Source organism: Limanda limanda, chromosome 3 (genome assembly GCF_963576545.1).
Source record: "Limanda limanda chromosome 3, fLimLim1.1, whole genome shotgun sequence".
Taxonomy (NCBI): Eukaryota; Metazoa; Chordata; class Actinopteri; order Pleuronectiformes; family Pleuronectidae; genus Limanda; species Limanda limanda.
This window is the reverse complement of record NC_083638.1, coordinates 30,721,400-30,741,513: the sequence shown is the minus strand read 5'-3', so window position 1 is coordinate 30,741,513 and position 20,114 is coordinate 30,721,400. Positions and strand designations below refer to the sequence as shown.

The 20,114-nt window shown below is 39.7% G+C and overlaps 2 protein-coding genes across 2 annotated transcripts in view; one reads left to right on the top strand and one right to left on the bottom strand.

Annotated features, from left to right (window-relative positions):
- Positions 1 to 4,561: 4,561 nt before the first annotated feature.
- Positions 4,562 to 11,194, top strand: c3h16orf87 (chromosome 3 C16orf87 homolog). Its single transcript, XM_061068106.1, has 4 exons — positions 4,562 to 4,801; positions 7,143 to 7,239; positions 7,481 to 7,660; positions 9,954 to 11,194. The coding sequence occupies exons 1-4, from the start codon at positions 4,736 to 4,738 to the stop codon at positions 10,070 to 10,072; spliced, it is 462 nt and encodes a 153-aa protein (XP_060924089.1). The 5' UTR covers positions 4,562 to 4,735; the 3' UTR covers positions 10,073 to 11,194.
- Positions 11,195 to 14,264: 3,070 nt separating this feature from the next.
- LOC132998992 (plakophilin-3-like) overlaps positions 14,265 to 20,114 on the bottom strand; it is a 34,267-nt gene continuing 28,417 nt past the window's right edge. Inside the window, exon 13 of the mRNA XM_061068761.1 lies at positions 14,265 to 18,038. Within this exon, the coding sequence (XP_060924744.1) occupies positions 17,997 to 18,038 (42 nt within the window). The 3' untranslated portion in view covers positions 14,265 to 17,996. The remainder of the gene's footprint in view (positions 18,039 to 20,114) is intronic.

The following is a 20,114-nucleotide window of genomic DNA, read 5'->3' as shown; positions in this document are numbered from 1 at the left end:
GTTTAATATAGTATCACACTAATTAAAGAAACTCACTTAACCAGTACATTTAAGCTTCAAGATTTTCAGGAGAAAAACTCATTAGACTTTTCTCTCATCAAGCTGCTGTTTCTGCAAATTCATATTAAAGAGGTAATAAATAATGTGTGTTTGGTTAAGAGTGTGTGTGTGTGTGTGTGTGTGTGTGTGTCTGTTTGTTTGTGTGTGTGTGTGTGTGTGTGTGTGTGCAACTGGCACCAGAAGCAGGAAAACACGTTGAAAACATAAGTTCATGTTTATTTGTTTATTGACGTAACACTCTTACAGATACATTACTGAACATTGTTAATAACGTACTTCTTAAAAATCCAGAAAATATCATTTGATTATTGTTATTGGTTCTGATATCTGTCATGGCAACAAGATCCATAGAATCACTTCCTGTTTGTCTTCAGAGTAAAAGCACAATGTCCCTTTTGTTGTTGCTTCCTTTGAGGAAGTGACAGTTAAATCAAACTGAAAGGATAATTTCTCAGGGCTTAATATTTTGGAAACTTCGTGGATACTTTACTGTGGAAGTGGACTGAGTTGTCCAGGAGGTTGTTGGTACAATCCCCAGCTCCTCCCACCTGCAGATTACATTTCTAGTTTGGACTTGATTGGACCAAGTATGTCTGAGATACATAAGCTCGTGTTTTGATGGTGTGTAATCAAACTTTGACGCCAGGCCACGGTCACACCATATGATGAAATCAAATATACTCAGGCGGTTTATATCTCCATCTTGTTTAGGTGACATTCCCAGAAGTTGATCTGATGAAAGCTCTACGACAAGTTCATCAGAGTAAAATTGTAGAAAATGGCCAAAATGGCTTTGATGCCAAATTAAAAGGCTAATGCACTTGATGAAAAGTCACAGTAATCTTATGCCTACATTATCAATGTCTTGAGACCCATTTGACACAGTTTGACATGGTTGCTCAAAGTGGATGAGGAGGAATACTTCCAAGTGTAAGACGTTCCAAAAACAAGACATTTCCTGTTGCCACCAGGAGGCACTGTGATTTTCAGTCATGATTTCTGTGTCGATGTGATCAGGTCGCGGCTCTTGTCTTATGAGTCTAGTTTGGACTCGATCGGACCAAATATGTCTGAGATACAGAAGCTTGTGTTTTGATGGCGTTTCATCAAACTTTGACGCCATGTGCGTTTTTCATAGCTTTTTTGTATGAATGATCATGATACAGCTTTGTTCCGATGTTGGTGAAGATCGGTTATGTGGAGACCTAGGGGCTGCGTTCCAGGTAGCACTGTTGAGCCATTTTGCCACGGCCATTTCCGAAAACTCCAGAATACGTAAATTATCACCACTGTCTAATTTACTGCAAACTTTAAAAGATTTTTTAGCACATTGAAGCCCTCAAAAAGCCCATTCACCATGCTCAGAATACAGTTTTTTTCGATTGCTTAAACACTAAAATCAAAAGTATTACACAATTTTCAAAACCTTACACTCAAGGAGCATAACATGAGCCCAGATCTGCACCACTATAAGCACAATGTCAGCTTCACACTTTTTGTAAAACAATACACACAGTGATTTGCAAAACACTAAACACACTTGTATACATTAGACACAGAAGTATAGGAAGATGTCACTTCCTTGCAATTCCTAAGCACTGACTGTCAAATGACCACTCCATGAGCCAATTGGTTAAACACAGCCATCGGGTGTGCAAACACATGACTGCTTAATTGTAGACACACCAATCTGGTTTACAGTTTTTCTCGATTGCTTAAGCACGATTTTCAAAACAGGGCCCGGTGTTTCAAAACACTAAACACAATTGGCACAACCACACACCCAATCAGCAGAACACCTCAGATCCTTGCAAAAACACTCTTGTAAAAACTATACACTAATTTATCAAAGCCATATTTTGTTACCATATGAAACACACATGCTTCATTTGACTTAATTATGTTTGAGCCAGTTACACACTGCTGTTGCTAACCTAAAACACTTTTAGCAATTCCAGTTCTCAATGATTAGAGTCCTGTAAGTGAAGTACACAGAGAAAGTGCAAATAGACAATAAATTCATAAGACTCATGAAAATAGAATTTATTTCTCTCCATATACCCAAATCCGTCAACATGGACAATCACAACAAAACACATCCCAGTTTTCATGCTACTACAGTAGTGTGCATAACACTGTAAGCTCAGCAAATATCAGACAAGCAGGAAATTCTGTATCCAGTACAGGTTTCAATGAGGACTACCTGAGCCTGGGGCCGGAGATCGTAAACCCTCCACCGCCATGCAGAGAAAAACTCTTTGATTGGGTTTAGAAACGGAGAGTGTGGTGGAAGGTATAGTACAGTGAACTGTGGATGGTGTTGAAACCAGTTCTGGACCAGAGCAAAGCGGTGGAATGACACATTGTCCCAGATGACAGTGTATTGCATCTGGAGCATGTGGTTTACTGCTGTGACGATGTTGTGCAATCGGTCCAAAAATGTGAGAATGTGAGATGTGTTGTAAGGGCCCCTACTGGCGTGACGGAGGAGGACCCCATTCTGTGTAATTGCAGCGCAAAGGGTGACGTTACCCCCCGCTGCCCTGGGACACTGATTATAGCCCTGTGGGCGTGGCCAATGATATTTCTGCATCTCCTTCTTGCTTTTGTCAGGTTGAACCCTGCCTCATCTATATATATGAATTCATGCGGGATTTCCTCAGCATCCATCTGTAAAACTCTCTGAAATACAGTGAAAGACAAGATTGTGTAGTTCAGCATAGGTCTGGTATACAGTACATTTACATTATAAAGGTTACGTGTGCAGTATGCAACATCACAGTGCTAAAGAGAACAATACATACCTCCACATACTAATGCTGCAGCCTTCTCCTCCTCCGTGGATTCCCCCTCTCACCCTCACTCTCTTCTTTTTCGAGCATGAGCTCCATTTTGGTTGAAGTCAGGTGAACTCAGCTGCTGCTTTTGTATAGTGCTTAAACCAATGTTGGTGTGTCTACAATTAAGCAATCATGTGTTTGCACACCAGATGGCTGTGTTTAACCAATTGGCTCATGGGGTGGTCATTTGACAGTCAGTGCTTAGGAATTGCAAGGAAGTGACATCTTCATATACTTCTGTGTCTAATGTATACAAGTGTGTTTAGTGTTTTGCAAATCACTGTGTGTATTGTTTTGCAAAAAGTGTGAAGTTGACATTGTGCTTATAGTGGTGCAGATCTGGGCTCATGTTATGCTCCTTGAGTGTAAGGTTTTGAAAATTGTGTAATACTTTTGATTTTAGTGTTTAAGCAATCGAAAAAAACTGTAAGCACTATACAAAAGCAGCAGCTGAGTTCACCTGACTTCAACCAAAATGGAGCTCGTGCTCAAAAAAGAAGAAGAGTGAGGGTGAAAGGGGGAATCCACGGAGGAGGAGAAGGCTATTGTCTATTTGCACTTTCTCTGTGTACTTCACTTACATGACACTAATCACTGAGAACTGGAATTGCTAAAAGTGTTTTAGGTTAGCAACAGCAGTGTGTAACTGGCTCAAACAGAATTAAGTCATATGAAGCATGTGTGTTTCATATGGTAACAAAATATGGTTTTGATAAATGAGTGTATAGTTTTTACAAGAGTGTTTCATTTTGCAAAGGATCTGAGGTGTTCTGCTGATTGGGTGTGTGGTTGTGCCAATTGTGTTTAGTGTTTTGAAACACCGGGCCCTGTTTTGAAAATCGTGCTTAAACAATCGAGAAAAACTGTAATCCTTACAATTTCAATAGGGCCTCTCACCGTTGGTGCTCGGCCCCTAATAATTAAAAAAATATGGGCACGGTATGGGGAACCCAGCAAACAGGTTCCCTAACATTCCCCTATGGTTCCCTAAAGCTTACTTCAGTGTTAAGACCTTTAAAGAAACTGCAGCAACATTAGGAAGTCCTTACTGAATTAGCATAGGGTGCGTTCACGAACATCGGCGAATCGATAATTGTTTCCTGGGCAGTCGTAACCAAAATAGAATGTGTAAGATGAATATGAACAGCAAGGCTCCAGAGACACATCAGACCAGTTCAAAGTGTGCCGCTTACATATTTCCAAAAGGTGAGTACAGTAATCAGATTTAAACAGAACGAACAAACCTAAAACCAAAAGATTTAGCTCTACAGAACAACGCGGATATGGCGTATTAGAGTGGGAAATATACACCTCTAGACCTATGAGCAGAAATGTGTTAAATTGTTGTATATTTATTGTGATAATACGATATTTATTCCTTTAAATATGGCTGGGTGTGGATACAGGTCTGGACGTAGAACAACCTATCGTCTCAAACCCCGCTGTAGTCACGTGTCAGCGCTGAACAGTTTGGACATGATTAATATAATCCCATATTATTATGATTCACACGAGTTGTGTGTCTTTCTCTTGTGATTGTACACGAGGACTCAACCGGAGTGCAAAAACTCTGCAGTGATTTTTTTTCCGCGGGGAACGTGAACGCTGCTCTGGAGGAGGGAGTGCGCATGCTCGCAGCCTGAGTAAATATAATAGTGTAGTGTAGCTTAGATATGAGCTTATTTACAGGTTAGCCGCCAGTACGCGTCGCCTCGCTGTGTGTCCGCCTGTCGGGCCGTGTACGTGGGGACGAGCCGGGCAGCACCGCCCATGAGCCGCAGACACAACTTCCAGCTCGTGTAGCATAGTCGGCGCGGCGCTGCAGGAAACGGACTATGTCGGCTAATAAAACAAAGAAAGTCAAAATGGCTACTAAATCTTGTCCTGAGTGCGACCAACAGGTGAGAGACCGAGCGGACGCCTCGTCCCTGTGACTGTGAGTGATGTGGAGTTTATTATTGAAGGTGGTCATGGCTGCACAGACGGAAATGGAGGGTTCAGTGTCAGTGAATCGTCCAAAGCACACAAACACAGCAGAGACCTGAGGCTCAGCAACTTACTGCTGCTCTGTTCTGCCTCTCTCTCTCCTGGAACACACACTCAGATGTCCTGTTGTTACAGTCTGCTGTCCAGCACGTGGCATACTTGTGTTCTTTATATTTCATATTGTGTTCCTGTGAATTAATCACTAGATCAAAAAAGATCTGGGTTTAATCTACTATCAATAGCTTAAAGTAGTTACCTAAGGTGTATTACACTACATTAGCTTTTCAGATACTTCCTATTTAGTAACCAGGAAGTCATATGTGCCATTGTCCATGACAAGTCGATACATAATGTCCTTCTGGGAGAAGGAACATTTGGAAAAAGAACTGAAATACTGAATATTTTATTTCTGTGACTAGTAAATGTTTCAGGGGAAAATAGTTGTGATGAGGATGATTATTATTAGCATTGTTGTTATTGTAGTTTTTTAAAGGGGAATTACAACACTTTAAACTGCAATTTAAACATCCAAGCATGTATATGTGAGTAAATGTTGAGTGTCTGAATCTGACATTTGAATCTCTTGAGTCATAGCCTGTCTGGCCTGATAATAACACAATCAGAGGTTGTTGTGACAGACAGAAAGTGATAAAAACAATTCCTCAATCATCACAGTATTCTTCCACCAAGTTGTGTAGTAATCCTTCCTGTGGTTTTGGAGTAATCTTGCTTACAAATCAACAAACAGACAGGGGTGAAAACACACCCTCCCTGGCAGAGGTAATACAACCTGCGTTTAGCCTGAACTTAACCACAATCAGGAGAAAATAGAACGGCTCCTTCTCCTGGTGCTCTGTGGACATATGGACTGCTGGCAGCAAACTACTTTCACAGCTCAGTTTTCCTCAAAGAAGTTTATTAGAAATTATTATCACTAAAAAAGCATTTGTGCAAGGTCAGAAAGCTGCTCCTCTACTGACAGATCTCCGACTCACATGGCGGTATACGACTACACCCTGGCTGCAAAGGTTGGGTCTGGCAGAGTTCTGAGGAAGCAAACTCTCTGTGTTGCATCACCTGTTTTTCATCACCTGTCCCAACACTGAAACCAGCAATGGGACTTTCACACCCACTTCATGTTTTCTTAGTTGTGCAAAGGTGAAAGGGAATCCAGCTTTGAACCCTCCCCTCGCTTTCATTCTTGACACAACTATTTCTGGCAACAGTCATGAACCAGCCGAGTGCAGCAGTATGAAGGCCTCTCGGAGGAGACGTTCTGAGAATATGCACAGACTTTACATTATGTGGTGTTCCCATCATTTTGCCTTCCACTGTGGCTCTTCAGAACAGGTGTAAACACATGTGGGTTATTGATGTGTATGTCATACTTGGTCTGTTTGAGGTTAATCAGACACGGATGCTTTTGCATCTATTTAGTTTGGTCTGGATCTTCCCACGATATAGTGTTTGAGCAACGAGAAAGTTCATATTCAAACTAATGTTGTGTACTGCGTTTGAAGTTGGCGATACTGGTACTAAAACCATAATGATATTACAGTGGCAAGGAAATTAGGGAAATATATTCTCCATTCAAATAGATAGGCATAGCCCACATAGGTGATGACGACAGGACGTATCTATGTCATACAAAATGAACAACTGAAAGGATTAGCTTGGTGGAAGGATGTAGTGGGGTCAGGGAAAATTCCATTACTGTGGATCCAGGATTTCTATTTTCCCCTTCAGTTCCATGCAAAACAGGGTGTTTTTCAACATTTTCTAGTATTATAGTTGTTTTCTTAAGTGTAAAGTATTCATGTGGATAAGATGTTTAAATGTACATCGCATACATGTAGCAGCACAGGGTCTGGAAAGAAATCCAATGTGTAAATTGACAATCACTAAGATCAGAATTAAACACTTGACAAATTTGTGTACTTTCTCTCTCTGATAGCCAACACATTTTTAGATTTTTTTTCGAAAGCTTATTGATTTGATTGAAGTGCAAATAAATTACTATGTTGAGCCTTTCAGCTCTGCTACAGTATGCAAGTAAAATCCTGCCCATGGAACATGATGTGAAAATCCCCTGGGTGATACCGCTCCGCATGTTTCTGCATGTATAATTGAACTGGTTGAAAATCCCTGTCGTCTGTATGTGCTGATTCTATGAGTTGCTCTGCTGTGGCGTTCATGGGTCAAAGGAAAAATGTCACAGAGATTAAATCTTAGCGTTTCCTGTTTGTTTCTCTCTAGATTCCAGTTGCGTGCAAATCCTGCCCGTGTGGGTTTGTGTTTATTAGCAGAAAACTGCTAAATGCCAAGTTAACAGAGCGCTCCCCAGCCATAGCAGGTAAGACTCAGCTGGAACAAAGCTATTTATTATGTCGGCAAATTTAGTTTGACCTGGTGTGAAAAACACTTGCTTATCATTCTAAGTGTGTTTGGCTGTAAGAAACATTAGTCGAATAAAGAAGTATATTACTTTTTTCACTGCTGTCAATTGTGCTAATATATTTCATATATATTAACATGTATTTCAGGGTGGTCGGACCACACTGTCAGTTTTTCATTATCCATATTTTCCTATTTAGAGAAGCTGGACTTAAAACGTAGGAGGACAGAGCGCATTCGCCGAGAGCGGATCGACTCTCCTCTAACCAGTGACATGGAGAACAGGAGAAGGTCCCGAGCCAACAGCCAGTCAGATCCAATCCGCAGGGGCCGGGGCAGACCAAAAACTGTGGGGCTGAAGAAACAGGAAGAGGAGAAAGGTGAAATTACTGATCATTTATATACAGTTTGATATTACAGCCTTCAAGTAGACACTGTCTGAAAATGTGCACCATGCAAATAATTTGGTTATTCTGCAAAAATGTTCGAGAAGCAACTGCTTCAAAGTTTGATTTTCTGTCTGGCAAAGCAATGTTTCTGAAACTATATCTGAAACTTATTATATTGATCACGTCATGCTACTGACCATGTTAAGCTTTAACACCCTCTGCTTAGCTGTGAAGTGAAAATATAAAAGTTACTGTTTAGAACAGGCTGGTAAGATAAGTAGTAGTCAGGAACCAGGAGTGGTCTGACTGCATTTTTATATCTCCCATACCATCACAGTAGTACCTCAGTCATCATTACTGAATGTCAGAGATATACAAGATCATAAAAGTATTAATAAGCAGTTGAGGATAATATTTGATGGGAAATTGTGGCTGAAATGCAAATAATATGTGAGAAAAACATACAGTACATCACTAACAGATTGCTAGAGCTCAAACATAAGCAATGAAATTGGCCAAAAGACATGAACAAAGTCTTACTATACATTTAGTTCTCTTACTGTCAACCTTCTAATATCCCCTTGCTCTTATAGACCATGTGTACACCTGGTCTCAAGGATGCACGAAGTTTGCACATTCTTCCTTTATTAAAACAGGTTAAGCATAAGTCTGGTTTTTGTGTGTATGCATTGTTCACACATCTGACCCCTGGTCCTCTTCAGTCCTGATAGTCCAAAACAGAAATACGTTTTTTACATTGAGGTTGTGCTGGGAGTGAGTGCAGAGGACAAGCTGGGATTGTGTCCCAGCCCCTGCAGTCATGGACATTTTACATGTTCCTCTTTGCCTCCACTTTAAATAACTTACTCTGTAATTAACGCTTGAGACTGACTCGCTCTCACTACAACGTTGTTTAAAGATGAATCCATCATTTCTGAGCTGGACCGTGTGCACGGATAAGAAGTGTTTCATTATATCACAATATTTCTTTGTGGTCCAACTGCTCCCTGTACTAAACTTTGTGCAATAGTCAGCAAAGACGCCACACACCCAGTTCAAGTTCATGCAGATCTACAATGTTAGATATCAGACAAATTCACCTGCTGACGTGGGAACAACATGGAGGAGATCTGTTGGGCATTCTGGAGCTCTTTGAAAATGAGATAATTGAGTTAATGCTGGTAAAGAGACGATCATGAGAAATAAAGTGTATTTAAAACACCTGATATGGTGGACTTTTTTGAAACATATTTCACAAGCTGTTGCAGAAATTTACTGAAATAATAAGCTGGAGATTTTGTTTTTGGATGGAAACAGTTCTTCTGTATCTTCATTATTAAACTACTAAGTAGCCTCTGTGTTCTGTAAATGCAGTTCAAGTAGATGCAGCTCAGATAACCAACATGTAGTCCAGCGTGTAAAATTGGGTCCTTCAATTTGTTGTCACATATTAATTCATTGGCAAAAGCCTCTTGCAGAGTCAAGGGTTTGTTTAGTGTCTCTCGTCCAGAGAATCTTTCATTAGTGTTTGACAGGATTCTTGTGTGGGTGGTAAAAGAGGTTTTGTGTTTTCATTCTGTTTTGGAACTAGCGTGATGCGTTACTTAGTTTTCTTTTTTGTGTCAGACTTTTTATAGCCAAACCACATCCATGTGACAGAAGTCGCTCCTCTTTTTGTAACAAACTTCTGGTTTTGTTGTGACTCGTCAATGCCCTTCCTGACCACATTCTGTGTCACATTCACTCTCCTCCATGTGTGTTTTCTTCAATGTTGCCTTCAAGTAAATTCCCTTCATGCTTCAGTGCTGTGGGGCAGAGCAATAAGTGCCATCCAAATGTCAGAAATGATTGTAGTTAGTATTTCTTTACAGATCACCCACTGTGGCTCTTCTGAGCCAGAACAAGTACAACCCAGCTGCTAGTATTTTTTTCATTCTGGTCTAGTTCCTGCAGTTTAAGCTTGTGATGCTCGTGGTATCAAACGTCAGTTTATTTTGCTTCTTCAGAAACAGCTGCTGCTGCCACAACTGCTGGTCATGTTGGTAACAAGGCTACAACACAGGCCTCCCCCTGTCCCTTTCCCTTCTCATTGTGTCTTTGACTCCATGTCCTTCATTCCCCCTGTAATGTAGACTTTTTTTACGGTGCAGTTCTGTTTCAAATTTGCAGAAGTAGGTCGATTTTGTCAAACTCAAATAGATTTTTTATCCGTGTGATCATGGTTAAAAATTATTTTATATAAAAAACCTTTATCTGTGCTGATTGTGATTTGTTTCGTCCACAGAGAAACAAGAGAAGGAGGTGGATATTTACGCTGGTCTCTCTGATGAGAAGGCCTTTGTGTTTTCTGTGGCCTTGGCTGAGATCAACCGGAAGATCCTGGGTCAGAAACTCATCTTATAGAAAAAACTATGAAAAACTTGAGAAACCCAGCACACAGGACCTACTGTAGGAAATATTTTAATGAGGACGACCAAAGAGGACAGAACTGGATGGAGCTAAACTTTGACCTGGACTTGCTTCACTTGGATAATGATGAAGATGATGGATTTTTTTTAACAGGATTCTAAACATACTGTCAACGATTCCTGCTATGTGCAGTACACAGCATGTGTTTAATACAAATACGTATAGACTCTGTCAGGTCACTTTATTTAAGATACATTTTTCTTCATTGTGAGTGCTGATGTTTAAAGTCAGAGAAAGCTGCAGTCTACTCATGGCAGTGTCCATATTTCCTTCAGTGATACAGAAATTCACACAAGTATTTCTGAGACTGTGAGGTTCTGCCTATGTAGTGAATGAGTTGATGACCACAGCAGAATGCCATATATAACTGTATAATGTGATGCTATCACAATATACTGTATGTACCATAAACACAACATGCAACCTGAATAGGGCAGGCTGTCTGGGCTCAAACATCATTCCTTACAAATAGTTTTTAAATCGTCTCATCTTAGTGTTTTTTATTAATTAATTAATTCATTATTATTTAATTATTATATGAACTCATCCTGAAAAATCAAACCTTTATTTGTTAACACAATGAACAGTTGACCAGAGACCAAGAGTTGGATATTATATATATATACATTAAGCGAAACAGCAAGAATTCCATCTGCAATGTTTTGTTTGGTTATAACTGCTGATCTGTTTAATTCTCTACAAGTGTGGCTCATCTCAAACCTATTGATAAAGTTTATTGAAAGGGATTTGACAGGTTTGTAGCTTAAAAATAGTTCAGTGGTCAAGAGATGCTTTGTATTTCGCAAGAGACATAACCACCCAGTTCTGGCTTTTTAGCTTAGTTTTAGAAAATATTTTTTTTTACCGACAGCAGTTTTAAATCTACTTTTTAGTATGGCTTGCTTTCAGGTTTAGTTTCATCTCAGGGAAAGGTAAGGTGAAATAAACAGAACACACTCTGTGGGTCAAATCCAGCTGCGGACATGGAGAACTGTGAATAAAAGAAAAAGTGATCCAACAACTCTGTCTACAATAAAGCTGACCTCTGGATGTAAATTGGAATCTGAAATATCTTAAAGAAGGAGCCTGATATGACTCAGAAAATAATGATTTTGTTTTTGGGAATGACACAATGTTACCTAGGCTGCCCACCACTTTATAAGCAGTCTAGTCAACTACACAGGGCTGTGAGAATAACTCAACTAATAGTTTGGAGAATTTTAAAATAATGAGATTATCCATTATAATGAGATTATCCATTTAGACCAAATATAATACACCACTTAAGCAATTCAGGGAACAATTAAAGACAAAAACTGCATGTCCCACAATTTCATCATCTCAAAAATGTTAAAACCTAAATTCTTTTCAATAGTATTAAGCCTCTACAGCAGAAAGTATTTTCACATTTAATCCCTTAATGTATCAGGTCATATTAAATATTTTTGTCATGGTTTTTGTTATAGAGGTAACATGTAAACCACAACTGTAACTTTCTTTTGTTGAACACTTCAGTAATATGGTGAATATACTCTCACTTGGAGGTACTGTGGTCAATAAAGTTTACTTTAAAGAAAATGGAAGTTGTTTGGTGTGAATGTTGACTAACTAATATAGGTGTGGTACAGCCCCTTCTTATAGGCTGGGCACTAAGACAGGAAGCAGGTTACTGTAGTGACTATAGCTACTTCTGCTAACTCAACGTTGTGCCACATCCCCAAAATCAGTGAGTGAGTGGTTGATCCATCTGTCAGGTTTGAATTCGAGATGAAGCTACACTGGTCGGCCAGGGATTTAAACATTGTTGTTATTTCCCTTCCCTACAGGATACATATTCATCATTATAATAATAATTTGATGTATTTAGCACCTGTCATAACACAAAGCCATCAATATTCTTGTCCTGTCAGGCCTAACATGCAGTCTACAAAAAATGTTTTATTTGATATATTTCAGATCATAACAAGACATCAACAAGTATATATGATGAAGTGGGAAGGAGGATGAAACACTCAATGTATAGATACATTTTACTATGTAAGATGTTTCATGATAAACCATTGAATGAGAAAAATTGTTTTGATCGCAAAATGAAAAAAAACCTTTAGAAAAATAAGTAAATTATACACTCATTCAAACTAATAAACATTAAATAGATGGGACCAGTCTCAGGCGTTATAGTTATTATAGTTAAATATATTACAACTACATAGTGGAAATCTTTGGAAACAGTGTAATGTTAATAAAATGCAGGCTAAATGAAAGCCTCGTCCACTGATGGACGTTGATCAAACAAACACATAACACAGAATCTGCAAAACAACAATTCTGGTTCTCAGATAAAATTTCTCCAATAAGAAGCTAAACATTTTCTTGTGCTATGGATGTAAGGTATATTTTTAATACAATTGCCATGTTAGTCCTCTGTAAAATTAAATAGCTTAACTAGAAATTAATTCTCAATAAAATATGTAAAAAAAATTCTCATACTTCCTTTCCTCACAGAGGTGTTCTGTCTGTCAGGTCCATTGTTAACTGTTAATTTCTGTTTCTCTGATGTGATTAATTGGTTTTATTTTGATATCACTTACCTTGTGTTACCTTCTGCTTTGAGAATGGTTGGCCCTGTGTGTTTCACCTGAATCCAGTGATCCCAGCTGTTCAGTCTCTGTGCTCCCAGTCTCTCTCTGCCCGTCTGTTCAGCTTCTCAGTGTTTCTTCCTCCTGCTGTTCTGTTCCCTGTACTTCACATCACACAATGAGGACGATGCAGACCTGTTTTTCTACAGCAGACTGCCAAAGCACTTCACAGCAGAGACACGCAATAGGTTAGAATCTGTGGGCAGTCCGCAATAAAAATGGGTTTGTATTAAAGTGGGTGCCACATCATATAATCAGATAAGACAGAGGACAAAGCCTTTTCACCATGTACTAGACAATGTTCAGAAAGTGACCTTGTCTACATTTACCATGACGCTAGACACACTCAACGATGAAAAAAGTGCTGTGCAAACTGTGCAGAGGTATGATATACAGAATCTCCCCCCCTTATTTCCCACAACTCCTCTGCATCTGGCAGTTCCATCACATTGGACTGCTTTACAAAGCAGGGGTTTGTACCTAACCATGAGGGGGATCAGGCATACAGGCAGAGGTGGACTGAATCCTTTAACTTTCGACCTGTTTGTTTAGCAAAGCCCTGCTGCTCCAGGGTCTGTTGAAGGAAGGACATGTTTAAACAATTGTATCTCTAATTTCCCTGAAATAGCACTGAATGAGTGTTCAAAGGAAGGAACCAGCTGGATTATACTGATAACTGACAGGAAAATTGGGATTTCTATCTAAAAAAAAATGCTTCTGCTACGAGTAAATTACATAACATATGTAACCAGTCCTTTCTTGCAAGGCTAAATGTTTTACTTTGTTTTTTTGCATGTGCACTCCAGTCTAGACATGGAACTTAATCAGATCAGTTACTGTCCGTGAGTGGCATAGAAATAACTTGCCATGTGGAACTTCATTGCCTGGTCAAGCACTACCACAAGAGGTCAGCAAAGATCAGTCTGAGCAGCCCTTCCATCCATTTGGTGTGGAATGAAAAACTCATACATTTAAATCTGGAATAGCTGAGCACGTTAACATGTAAACTCTTCATGGTGTGATTCGAATCACTACCTCTTGAATTGAGTATTTTTTTGCTTTGCTGTTAATGTAGTTAATGCAGAAGTTTTCTGTACTTACTGAAGCCACAGAAGTTTATTTTCCATTATGTTGTGGATAGGCCTCTTTTAATTAATGTTATTTTATGTCTGAGGAAAATGTTGAAATCCCAAATGCCTCATCATTTCCTGTCATCATGCTTTTGTATGTCCTGCAAGAGTTACCCCCCTGCTAGCTTGCTCGCATATTGCAGTTGCGGAGAAGTTGTGTTGTCATGACTTAACCACTTGAACGCCAAGCATACACATGTTGTAACTTTCCTTCAAAGCAGTGTCCTGTAATGAAAGCATTGGATTTTGATCTGTTATTTTAGTGACCCCGATGTTTATCCTTAGCATCAGCTCTGGTCAACGCTAATATCTGTGAATATAAAAACTCCAAAGTCTCAACACAGAGTCTCAACACTGTTGTTAAACTGTCTAATCAAACATTTATTTATTAGGTATTCAGCTTTACCTTCAGACAAATTGGCAGCAACAAAAATATTTCAACTCTGAGCCCAAATTTGATGATCCAAAAGGAAACGCTACAGACAATAAAGCCAGCCGTAAATCCCCAAAAGGCTTGTTGAGATAAGCCTCTGCTCTCAACAGTCAAGGGATGATCCTCGCATCTACAAATACACTGGAGCAAAGTTCCATAAAATGTATTGTTCTGAAAAACTGAAGTGAATATTCAAAACTCTAAAAGGTTACTTTCTCCAATAAGACAGCTGGTAAATTAGCGTAGAGACTAATAACAGCATATGACCAGTAAACAAGGCGGCATATGTAGATAATGTAGACAATAGATACAATTTAAAAAGCGACAGTAGCGGAAATTGAAACATGTTGCGTATTCACACCAAACAACCCTGTTCTCTCTATTCTACTTTACTATCCACATCTACTCAGTGCAGCTTGTCTGAGGGGAAGAGAATGGATGTAAGAAATTCACGAGAACAACTATCAGCAGTCTAATGACGCTCTAACATTCACTCGTGTATGGTGATCTTTGTGTTTAAGTCCATTCCTTCCCTTTATCCCACTGGAGATCCAGGTTTTTCATTTCCTCAGTCAGTATGGGCCCGTCCTTCCTCCTTGCTAGTTGTAAGGCTTCTTCAGGTCTGCAGCATCGTCCACACCCTCCCACACTCCTTCCACAGAAATCCTCTTGTTTGCTCTTTGAATTCTCCACCAGCCCATCTCTCCTCCCTGCTGTGACTTTGTTCACCCATCACTGTCTGTCCTACTGGCTAGAATAGATAGTTATAATAATAACGACCAACAGCCATGATATCTGATGTGCTATGGGTACTAGTAAGGCAAGTGCTTAATTCATTGAAGCTAAAAGTAGACACCAATTAGAGTGACACTGAAGTGCAGGCCTTCCATCTCAGAGCAGCATTCTGTACATACTACCCTCATTTTCGTGGAAGTGTCTCGTGACAGAAGGCTGACGCTTGTCAAGCTGCATTTTGTGGACATTTGCACATTGTGAATAATCCTGGGATGTTTCAATCAATCAATCAACCAATGAGTCAAATCTTGTATAGCCCATTTTCATAAATCACAATTTACCTCATAAGGCTTAACAAAGTGCAGCATCCTATCTGTATAATGCACAACACACCAATGGTGAGTTCATTTAGTTGCTATTTATCAAATGTTTCTGTCAATTATCTAAGTTTAGCATGTTGGCGAGGTAAGATCAGCTCATTAAGGCAAAGTACAGCTGAGATGTAGGGGTGGAAATTATGTCAGTCACAAGAAGTTCACGTTTTCTCTAATGACTCCTGCAGTGTGTACAACAGCAAAAGAATCCATCCCACAAAGATTCAGTGAATTCCGACTGTATCAGAAGTAGGGTTGCAAAATTCCGGGAATTTTCAAAGTTGGAAACTTTCCATGGGAATTAACGGGAATTAACGGGAATATACAGGAATATACGGGAATTAACGGGAATTAACTGGAAATGTTGTGGGTAATTTATACTAACTGTATTTACTTTGTCATATACAGACATAAATATAAACATTTTGTTGTGTCATAGGCTGATTTGAGCCCTAAAGGAAACTTTGGGCACTTGACTATATGCTTCTGCATCGTTGTGTCATTCTTAACATAGGTCTTTGCACAGTATTTGCAAATGTATACAGCCTTTCCTTCTACATTGGATGAGGTGAAATGTCTCCACACATGAGATAGTGCACGTGGCATTGTTCTTTAGAATAAGATGAGAAAAAAGTTTGTAAAAAAATACTCATGCAATGCCAGAGATATAAATAGTTAGCCAAACAATTGGAATAGTCTGTAAAAATATTTTACAATTGAAGGATAAATTATAATGGAAATAGGCTAGATGAACAGATGAACAATCCTCAATCAGCATGCTAACATATTTTCCCCAGTAATATCAAACTTACCTGACTAGTCCTGCACACTACAGAAGGCCTCAGTAGCCCTGCTGTAGAGTGAAGGATGCTGGGAATTATCTGTGCATGTGATGGAAGAATGCACAGTGGAGGGTTGAAATTCAACATGCAGCTTGTGCTGCATTCCATACATCTTTAAAATAGAGTTTTGAATGATGTTTTTATTGCTCAGCGTTTAATTTGCATAGTTTTTTTTTTTTTTCAAAATTCCCCAAATTCCCGTGCTTAATATTCCCGCGGAAAGTTTCCGGAAATTTACCGGAAACTTTCCACCCCTTTGCAACCCTAATCAGAAGTGCGTTCAGTCTGCTGCTAAACCAAACTCTGATATTCAGGTCAGTATAAAAGTAGTCTATACAGTACAATCACTGTACATAAGGGCACTTTCTCGGCAGCCGACTGTTTCCATCAGGTTATTATTGTTTCTGTTAATCTCTAAAGCTATTTTTAACAAGAAAGTAACTGTAAATCACAGCCCAGCTGATAAATGTTCTTAGACACCAATGAGGAGAGCTCCACTGTAAAAAGCTACTGATTCACTCAGTGACATGGTGAGCCCTCTTTGAAAATGTACTGATATAGTTGATCCTAAATAGCTCTAGTCTGATAAAAATGTATTAGTTCTGCAGATGTTTGGTCATTAGCCCTGAAAAAGTAAAATGATGACCAGGGCAGGACCAGGATAATTATTAGAATCTAACATCCATATGTTGACAACACACTGCATAAACTTTTACTGTTCTGTAAATATATTTTCTGTTTTCTGTTAATGCTAGTGATGCAGTGCTTAATTATACACATTCAAATCAATTGATATTTAAAGAAAATCCATTCTCTCAGTCTTGTCCTTGAGTGAAATGAATACTCCAAACAAGGAGGGGGCAGTATATTATGCTGTTAAAATAAAATAAAAAGCCCTTAGGTGCGTTCTTCTTTGTGATGGTCAGACTGGCCATCAAACACATTGGGACAAATCCTTCTGGGCTGTTGTTTTGGCTTACAAGCCAATGAGATCTAATATCTGCATTAAGAAATCTGACCTCAGTATAGGGCACTTGCTAACTTGTTAGTGAACTTGAATGGATTTGTAATTGAATGGGTGCTGAGAGTAAACGGCTCCTTCTCACAGCTATTACCTTTCATCTTCTCGTGTTGGACTGAGTGAAGACTGAATCACTGTCACCTCTAGAGGTATGAAGTGGTTTTAGGGAGACAGTGACAGGACGAGCCAAGGCTATCTGGTTAGCATGCTAACTTAAAATATTTCTTTGACACAGTGTCAAAAACACTTTCTGTTGTAAATCTTAGAAACCTTTTTGAACGTTTGATCCAAAACATCTTACACATTTACTCTTAATGATACAAAAATAAATGTCCATGTATATAATTTCTGGTTTGGGGTGTTTGTTTGCACCTGGCATTTCCTCTGAGTGAAAATATGCTTTATTTTATATGTGTTTTTAAAACTGATGTCAGCAATCAGCACCACCAATCTCAAAACCCAGTCAAACCCTAACACACACACACACACACACATATATTTGGGGGGGCGAACCACGTAAATGAGGGCACACCTAAAGTCCATCCTTCCATTGGCTTTTTTCTCATCCTGTATGTCAGTCACAGTTCCATGAACAGCTAATTCAAGCTGTTTCTCTTCTTTTCCTCTCAGCAGCTGTGATCCAGAGGTCAAAAGCTCAGAAAGAAGCATGTTACATGTGGCAATCTAGATGATGGCATCTGTGAAGTCCTGTCTGGTAAATCCTTTCTGAAAAACACAAAGCAAAAATACAAATACAATAAGGGTCGTTCCAAAGACGGATGCAGTGATTAGGTTAAACATGTGTGCTGCCTTCTACCGTTTACTGCATGTTACTGTGCAGCACAGCACATCAAGTTAGAGAGACCTTTCCACTTTTCAACTCTGTATGTGGGTCTTTAATCATGTGCAGTTTATTTAAAGTTCCAGTGGGTACAATTTTGGTGAAAGTGATCTGATGGCAAAAATGGAATATATTGTGTAATCATTGTGATGGAAATTTTCCATTACATCATCTAAATGTACGATTTGTTGTCTTTACCCTAGAATGTGCCCTTTATATTTAAATACTCAAGCCCAAACTGGACAAACTAAACATATTTTGAGTTGTTATGACAACTGAAAGCTACCACAAGTTCTCCTTCATGTTTGGAAGGGGAAGGTAGGGTGAGGTAGCCTGACGTTGTCATACTCATTATTCTAGTCAGAATATGAGTCTGAGACCGCTCCATTGGGCTGTGATTATGGGGCGTGTTTCAACGGAACCAGGAAACAAAATGCCTCTTCGCTCAATTGGATAGACCTACAACCAATCAGAGCAACGTAGTATGTGACGTATGTCAAGCGACGCATAGTTGTTGTCAGTTGTCTGTTTCACGAGTTTGTTCACTCTATTAATAAATCAATGGAAATGCTGCAAATGCCGCTCGTATCTCCACCGGAGGCAAAGCCCCCAGGAAGCAGCTGGAGACCAGGGCTTCTTGTGAGAGCCCCGGCCGCCGCCGGCTTGAAGAAGCCTCACCGCTACCGGGACCCGGGACCGAGGCTCTGAGAGAGATCCGTCGCTACCAGAAATCCACGGAGCTGCTGATCCGCCAGCTGCGCTGCAGAGCTCCGCTGTCATGGCTCTGCAGGAGATCAGCGAGGAGAAACGGCAGCTAATCGTTTTTTTCAAGCATTCACTTCCTTGTTGCTCCAACATTAACAGCGTCCCAACCTATGTGTCTTTTTGTCTCATATGTGCTGAGGAGCGTTGCGCCCCCCCCCCCCACTCTCTTTTTATTTATATGACTGCTTGTGTGGCTGCAGCATCGGGGCCAGCTGATAAATTAAACTTTTTATGAATCCCGTAGGAGGACGGCAAAAACATCTGTTCGATCTACAAATGCCTTGATCGCGTTCCTCTGTTCCTCTTTCTAAATGAATGCGCTGTCGATGTCTCTGAAACAGACTCGATGGCAACATCTCAGCTCATAGATATAAACACTATATATGTCTAAATATGTCTCAGCTCTCCAGCGGCAGGCAGCGCTCTTTGCTGACGTGGTTGACTCCGTCACTGTAGATCATCTGTCAATCATCGTATAAAGCCCGCCCTGACGATTTGATTGGATCGACCAGCTTCTGTACGAGCATAGTTTCTCCCCAACGGAGCGACTCCAGACCGATCAAGACCGATGGTTCAATTAGGCTAAAATGGGTTAGAGTAAAGAACGACTTATATGAAAGCAGCAGTTGGACTCAAAGCACCCACCTACTCAATAGCTAAATGTATATTTTAATACGTGACCAGAGTTTTTAGCTCTGTTTTTTTCTCCACCAGCTCTTAAAAAAAATATCTTCTAAATGCTCCACTTTTCAATTTTGATGTTGGATGTTAGATGCAGGTCATAGAGGGTTTATCAAACCCTTTTCAATGACAAGAGCAGCTTGATAAAAAGCAGAGGCTAAACCCAAACTGAAGTAGCAGCCCACAAAACCTAGACAATGAGTTTGAAGACTTCTTGAACAAAGTGAGACCAAATGCTCGATAGTTAGCTGAGGGTTTATCACTCAGAGCAAGACCTTTCATGTTAGACATTGTCATTTGATCCATTGATAATTTGATAATGACAGTTTAGAGAGCAACTACACTTAAACATCCCCCTGAAGAATCCCCTTTGTGCTGCCATCTAGTGGTGACTAATGCCAGGAGCAGACACCTCCCACACATCACTGTAGTGCTCCTCTGGGGGTTACTCAGGACATTTCTTGTCAGTCTATCTTTTAAGATGAGGACACATTGATTTTAACAAGAAAGCTCAA

What these genes read in the sequence shown, in the direction of transcription:
- c3h16orf87 (XM_061068106.1), top strand. Translation starts at nt 4,736, where the DNA reads ATGTCGGCTAATAAAACAAAGAAAGTCAAAATGGCTACTAAATCTTGT. An exon ending in GTCCTGAGTGCGACCAACAG is followed by an intron (nt 4,802 to 7,142) that starts GTGAGAGACCGA and finishes GTTTCTCTCTAG; the next exon opens with ATTCCAGTTGCGTGCAAATC. An exon ending in GCGCTCCCCAGCCATAGCAG is followed by an intron (nt 7,240 to 7,480) that starts GTAAGACTCAGC and finishes TTTCCTATTTAG; the next exon opens with AGAAGCTGGACTTAAAACGT.